The 7,325-nt window shown below is 41.1% G+C and overlaps 1 protein-coding gene across 2 annotated transcripts in view; it reads left to right on the forward strand.

Annotated features, from left to right (window-relative positions):
• The window catches only part of LOC108286388 (zinc finger protein 181-like), a 26,999-nt gene that overhangs the window by 7,266 nt on the left and 12,408 nt on the right, over positions 1 to 7,325 (forward strand). The window contains exon 3 of one of the 2 annotated variants that reach the window (XM_037729841.1): positions 658 to 1,996. In XM_037729841.1, coding sequence (XP_037585769.1) covers positions 658 to 1,996 — 1,339 coding nt within the window. Of the gene's footprint in view, positions 1 to 657; positions 2,892 to 7,325 lie in introns of those variants that run through there. The other variant, XM_037729839.1, reaches the window with a different exon arrangement.

The following is a 7,325-nucleotide window of genomic DNA, read 5'->3' on the forward strand; positions in this document are numbered from 1 at the left end:
AAAAAAAAAAAAAAAAAAGAAAATCACTTTTCTAAAGCTGAGCTTTGTAGATGAAATATAATCATATCAGAGGAAGTAAGGAACATATAAAAATAGGTTCCCAGGCATGATATTTTCCAACGTCCAATAAATGGTATGATTCAGTTTCTTCATAACTTCAGAAAGCCTAAACCTTTGTCAGCTATAAGGAGCATTTAGATTACTTTGTTTTTGCTGTAATTGTTTAATGTAGTAATATCAATTCCGTATTTTAAGTATGATAATCTGGCAGCAAATTGAGATGAAGGGAAGGCTGGAGAAGACGCCTGTGAGACAAAATGCAGTCTTTCACACACGAACATAGGCACAAAATGATGGCTTGGCATCCAGAATGCCTACCACATCTATTTCTGACAGTTTTCTTTTTTTCACATACTATTTTATCCATTATGTACATTTTACCTATTTCTGTTAGCACTTTCTCGTCTTGATTCTGTGAACTTTGTACTCTCTGCTCCATTTGAGCATTGTTGAGAAATCATTGAAATATTTGAGTTTTCTGAACTATGCATTTTATGGAGGCTTCATAGCCATTTCTCCTAATTCCACCACAGAAGTTTGTTTTCAAGAAGTTAAACAAAAAAAAAAGCAGTGCTTTGCTTCCTTGATATATTTCAGATTGGGAATCAAGATTGGAAAACAAGGAATTTTCAACAAAGAAGGACATTTATGAGGAAGATTCACTTCAAACGTTAATAATAGAAAAAGTTGTAAAACAAAGTTATGCATTTTCAAATTCTAGTAAGAACTTGGAATATATAGAGAAGCGGGAAGGGAAGCATGGAAGTCAGGTGGAACATTTCAGACCAGCTCTCACCTCTAGAGAAAGCCCCACTGGGGACAGTTGCACATACAACACATTGAGAAGCACCTTTTATTCAAAGTCTACTCTTTCTGAACCACAAAAAATTTCTGCTGCAGGGAATTCACACAAATATGATATATTAAAGAAGAATTTACCCAAAAAGTCATTTATAAAAAATGAGAGACTCAGTGGTAGAAAGAAACTTTTGAATTCTAATGAAAGTGGAGCAGCCTTCAACCAGAGCAGATCTGTTCCCCTTTCCCAGACTTGTGATAGAGAGAAAATCTATACATGCAGCGAATGTGGGAAAGCCTTTGGCAAACAGTCAATCCTTAATCGCCACTGGAGAATTCATACAGGAGAGAAGCCCTATGAATGTCGTGAATGTGGGAAGACTTTTAACCGTGGCTCATCCCTTACACGACATCAGATAAGCCATAGTGGAGAGAAACCCTACAAATGTATTGAATGTGGGAAGGCCTTTAGCCATGTCTCATCACTTAGACAACATCAGATAATCCATAGCGGAGAGAAACCTTACAAATGTATTGAATGTGGGAAGGCCTTTAGCCATGTCTCATCATTTACGAACCATCAGAGCACTCACAGTGGAGAGAAACCATATGAATGTACGAACTGTGGAAAGTCTTTTAGTCGTGTGTCCAATCTCATTGAACATCTAAGAATTCATACCCAAGAAAAACGCTATGAGTGTCGTATATGTGGAAAAGCTTTCATTCATAGGGCTTCATTCAGTCACCATCAGAAAAGCCATACTGGAGAGAAGCCTTATGAATGCAGTGAATGTGGGAAAGCTTTCTGCTGTAGCTCACACCTTACTCAACATCAAAGAATTCACACTATAAAGAAAAAATATGAATGCAACAAATGTCTGAAAGTCTTTAGTAGGCCCTCATATCTTCTTCAGCATCAGAGTATTCATACTGAGGAAAAACCCTTTGAATGTCAGAAGTGCCGGAAATCCTTCAACCAGCTTGACTCACTGAATATGCATTTGAGAAATCACATTAGTTTGAAACCTCATGAATGCAGTATATGTGGGAAAGCCTTCAGTCATAGGTCATCCCTGCTTCGACATCACAGAATTCATACTGGAGAGAAACCTTACGAATGTATTAAGTGTGGGAAGGCGTTTGGCTGTAGTTCACACCTTACTGTCCATCAGAGAATTCATACTGGAGAAAAGCCATATAAATGTAGTGAGTGTGGGAAAGCTTTTAGCAAAGGCTCAAATCTTACTGCCCATCAAAGAACACATAATAGAAACCCAGTAGTGTGGTAAAAGCCTCTAGGCCACATGAATCAGTATACATGTGAGAAATCTTACAGAAGAGAAGCTGTATGTAGCAGTATTTATGATAAACCTCATTCATAGATTCTCATTTAACATCAGAAACATTTATACTGGAGAAAGTCTTACGAATATAGTGAATATGGGAAGACAATGATGCAGACCCTTTTGTTTTCAGAGTTTACACTGTAGGCAAATCATATGAAGACCATAAATGTGGGAGAGTGTTCGTCAGTATTAATCCCTTAATTAACATAAGTATACTGACACTAGGAAAAAAACCACGTACATGTAGCAAATATGGGAAAGACTGTAGGCAATAGGAATCTCCTATAAACTCCTACAGGAGAGAAGCTGTGTGAATGTAGAAAATTTAGAAATTGAGGGCAGTCTTCAGTTTCAAGTACATCCCTTATTTTACAAAAACTCACTGCAGAGAAATCTCATTTAAGAGTTGTAGCGAAGTGTTCACTAAGTGTTTATCCTGCTAGACATCAGATTAACGATAGAACAACCTGAAGGTTTTAGAAATTACATGTAAATCTTTGCAGTGACACTATTTGTAAACGGGATTCTGCAGTAGAACAAATAAAGATAGTATAATTAAGTGTGCATTTCTTAGAGCAGTAGCTTGCAAGTTTTGTCGTGTTCTACTTAGAAATTCTTTTTAGCTAGTGGCCATCTGAAGATATTTAGTCACCGGAGGAGCCAGTAAATGTTATAATGTGTTTTTTTTGGTTTTTTTTTTTTTTGGAGACGGAATTTCGCTCTTGTTACCCAGGCTGGAGTGCAATGGCGCGATCTCGGCTCACCGCAACCTCCGCCTCCTGGGTTCAGGCAATTCTCCTGCCTCAGCCTCCCGAGTAGCTGGGATTACAGGCACGCGCCACCATGCCCAGCTAATTTTTTGTATTTTTAGTAGAGACGGGGTTTCACCATGTTGACCAGGATGGTCTCAATCTCTTGACCTCGTGATCCACCCGCCTAGGCCTCCCAAAGTGCTGGGATTACAGGCTTGAGCCACCGCGCCCAGCCTATGTTATAATGTTAAACATTAAAGCTGCACCGGGCGCGGTGGCTCACACCTGTAATCCCAGCACTTTGGGAGGCCGAGGCGGGCGGATCATGAGATCGAGAGATTGAGACCACCCTGGCCAACATGGTGAAACCCCGTCTCTACTAAAAAATACAAAAATTAGCTGGGCATGGTAGCCTCTGCCTGTAGTCCCAGCTACTTGGGAGGCTGAGGCAGGAACATTGCTTGAACCCGGGAGGCAGAGGTTGCAGTGAGCCATGCTCATGCCACTGCACTCCACCCTGGAACCTGGCAACAGAGCGAGACTGTCTCAAAAAAAAAGCTGCAAAAGAAACAAAATGATGTGAATAAAAGTTTTGGTATAGGCCGGGCGCGATGGCTCACGCCTGTAATCCCAGCACTTTGGGAGGCCGAGGCGGGTGGATCACGAGGTCAAGAGATCGAGACTATCCTGGTCAACATGGTGAAACCCCGTCTCTACTAAAAATAGAAAAATTAGCTGGGCATGGTGGTGCGTGCCTGTAATCCCAGCTACTCAGGAGGCTGAGGCATAAGAATTGCCTGAACCCAGGAGGTGGAGGCTGCGGTGAGCCGAGATCGCGCCATTGCACTCCAGCCTGGGTAATGAGAGCGAAACTCCGTCTCAAAAAAAAAAAAATTTTTGGTATTTAGTAAAATCATTTTGTATATCATGAACTCTTGGTGACTATTTCTGGCAAAAATTTCACTAAGATTAGCCTTAGTAAAGTCTTTAGTGGGAGACTAGCAAACCTAGGGGAAAATGGCCTGCTCTTTGTACTAAGAATAGCAGTATTTTGGTGAGGATTATTCTGAGGGCACTTTCAGTGAGCTACGTTTCAAGAAAATCTACTGAGCATCACTCATGTATATTACACAGGGATGGGATATAGGAATCCAGTAGTTCTGAGCTCTAGTGGTGTGTCAAAATCACTGGGAGGGCCTGTTAAAGCATAGATTGCTAAGCCTCAATCCTAGAGTTTCTGTATGAGTTGATTTGAATTTGTATTTTTCACATGTTCTTAGGTGACATTAACACTGTCCAGAATGTAATAATGATGTTATGATGTCACAGATGACATATTTCCTCAGTCATACCTATTAGCCATTTCTTGAGCATCCACTGTGGACCTAATAGAAAAGAAACATTCCATACCCTTTAAGAGCTCCAAGGTGTGTGTGTGTGTGAAGAGCATTAAGCTTTGGAGTCACGTTACCTGGGTTTTAATCCAGGCTTCATGTATACTGGCTTTGTGTGACCTGGGACAAACTATTTCACTGTGTCATGCCTCAGTGTCTTCATCTGTAAAATGTTAATAACAAACGTATTTCTCAACATTATTATGAAAATTAAGTGAGTTAATTGATGCAGAGTGTTTACAATGCCCGGCCTCAACAGCATTCAGTAAGTATTAGCTGTTGATTCCATCATCATCATCTTCTCATGGCTGCTTCATGCCTCTGGTCTCAGATTCACATCTAATCACTTGTCACTCTTATTTGTTTACTGTTTCACATTTTTAGGGGAGAGTTCTTAAATGCCCCCATTTCCAGGCCAAGCGTGGTGGCTCATGCCTGTAATCTCAGCACTTTGGGAGGCCGAGGCAGGTAGATCACCAGGTCAGGAGATTGAGACTCTCCTGGCTAACGTGGTGAAACCCCAACTCTAAAATACAAAAAATTAGCTGGGCGTGGTGGCTCATGCCTGTAATCTCAGCACTTTGGGAGGCCGAGGCAGGTAGATCACCAGGTCAGGAGATTGAGACTCTCCTGGCTAACGTGGTGAAACCCCAACTCTAAAATACAAAAAATTAGCTGGGCGTGGTGGCTGGCACCTGTAGTCACAGCTACTGGAGAGGCTGAGGCAGGGGAATCACTTGGACCCAGGAGGCAGAGGTTGCAGTGAGCCAAAATCATGCCACTGCACTCCAGCCTGGGCGACACAGTGAGACTCCGTATCAAAAAATATATATATGGATGACAATCGATCTTAGCTACTTCCTGCTGATGGGGTGAGGGTTGTTTTGGGGAAAACAGCGGTCACATTCCTCCCAAAGCTCTATCTAAGGGTCCCTGGCAAAACTGCTCTGACCAGTGCTCCCCACACCTCCCTCCAGCCCAGCCCCATCTCACCTCTCCTGCTTGAAGTCAGCCTCTCAGACCCTCCACAGCCACCTCCCAGGGTCACTTCTATATGGGACAGATGGGATGTTGAAGTGATGGCTTCCCTTTAACCCCGAAGTTCTTTCCCTGATTGCAGAGGTGACCTCTCAGTGCATGTCTTATCACATCATCACAAACCCCAGATACTTCCCCCTATCTCCCACCATAGAGTCCACACTCAGTGCCAGAACACACAACAGGCAGGACCCAGCCTGCTGACCTCGGGAATGATTCCCTTCCCTCCCTCTGTGGACCTCAGCTTTCTACTCCACTGGGCCCCATTTCTCAGTTTTCTTCTTGTCTCTGTCCTCTGCCAGGGTGGTTCCAATGCCAATCTGTTCTCCTCCAAACAGTGAACCCTGATACCAAAACCAGAGAAATACACAGCAACAAAAAGAAAACTGTAGGCCCATATCCCTGATAAACATAGATGTGAGCATCCTCCACAAAATACTAGTCAACCAAATTCAGCACCACATCAAAGTGATCATTCCCATGACCAAATGGGATTTAACCCAGCATGCAAGGATGGTTCCAGATACACAAGTCAATAAATGGGACACATCACATCAATAGAGTGAGTACAAGAACCATATGATCATCTCAATAGGTGTAAAAAAAAAAAGCACGATAAAATTCAGCCCTTCACAGTAAAAACTCTGAACAAACTGGGTATAGAAGTAATATAGCCCAACACAGTAAATCAATGTACGGCAAGCCCACAGCCAACATCATAGTGGATAAAGAAAAGCACAAAGCTCTTCTCAGATCTGGAACATGGCAAGAATGTCCATTTTCACCACTTTTATTCAGAGTACTGGAAGTCCTAGCAGAGTAATTAGGCAAGAGAAAGAAAGGGCATCCAGACTGGAAAGGAGGATGTCAAATTGTCTCTCTTGCAGATGGCATAATCTTATGTACAGAAAGCCTGAAAAGCACCACCAAAAATCTCTTAGAGCTGACCAGTGAATTCATTAAAGATGAAAGATACAAAATCAACATAGTAAAATCACTACCATTCCTGAACATCAACAACAAATTAGAAAGAAATCAAAGACCAATCTCATAAAATAGCTACAGAAAAAAAGAACTTCAGAATAAATATAACAAAGGAGCTGGAAACCCAAAAAAAGCTATAAAATAGGAAACCAATTGAAGAGGACACCAAAAAATGAAAAGGTACTCCTTGTTCATAATGGGAAGGATCACTATTGTGAAAATGACCGTGTAACCAAAAGTGATCTGCAGATTCAATACAATCCCTATCAAAATATCAATAACTCAATAGCAAAAAAAAAAAAAAAAAGATCTAATTGAAAATGGATAAAGGACCTTCAAAGATATTTTTCCTGTGAAAGGACTTACAAATGGCCAATAGATGCTTGAAATAGATGATCAATGATCATCAGAAAAAATGCAAACCTAAACCACGAGCTATCTTCTCACACCCATTGTCGTGGCTACTATCAAAAAGACATGAATCACCATACTCCATAGTGTAGAGTAGTCCCCCATTACCTGCAAGGGATATGTTCCAAGACCCTCAGTGAGTACCTTACACCTTTCATAGCACCAAACCTTACACACGATGTGCTATTTTTTTATACATCCATACATGATAGTTTAGTTTATAAATTAAACACAGGAAGAGATTAAAAACAAAAATAAAAATTTATACCAATATGCTGTAATAAAAGTTGTGCAGATGTTTCTCTCTCTTCAGAGAGAATGGATTGTAAATGTTTTTTATCAGACTTAAGAAATATAACAGCAAGACTCCATCTCAAAAAAAAAGAATTTTATTTTTTTAATTTTTTTTTTTTGAGACAGAGTTTCACTCTTGTTACCCAGGCTGGAGTGCAATGGCGCGATCTCGGCTCACCGCAACCTCTGCCTCCTGGGTTCAGGCAATTCTCCTGCCTCAGCCTCCTGAGTAGCTGGGATTACAGGCA

This window comes from Cebus imitator, unplaced genomic scaffold (genome assembly GCF_001604975.1).
Source record: "Cebus imitator isolate Cc_AM_T3 unplaced genomic scaffold, Cebus_imitator-1.0 Scaffold318, whole genome shotgun sequence".
Lineage (NCBI taxonomy): Eukaryota > Metazoa > Chordata > Mammalia > Primates > Cebidae > Cebus > Cebus imitator.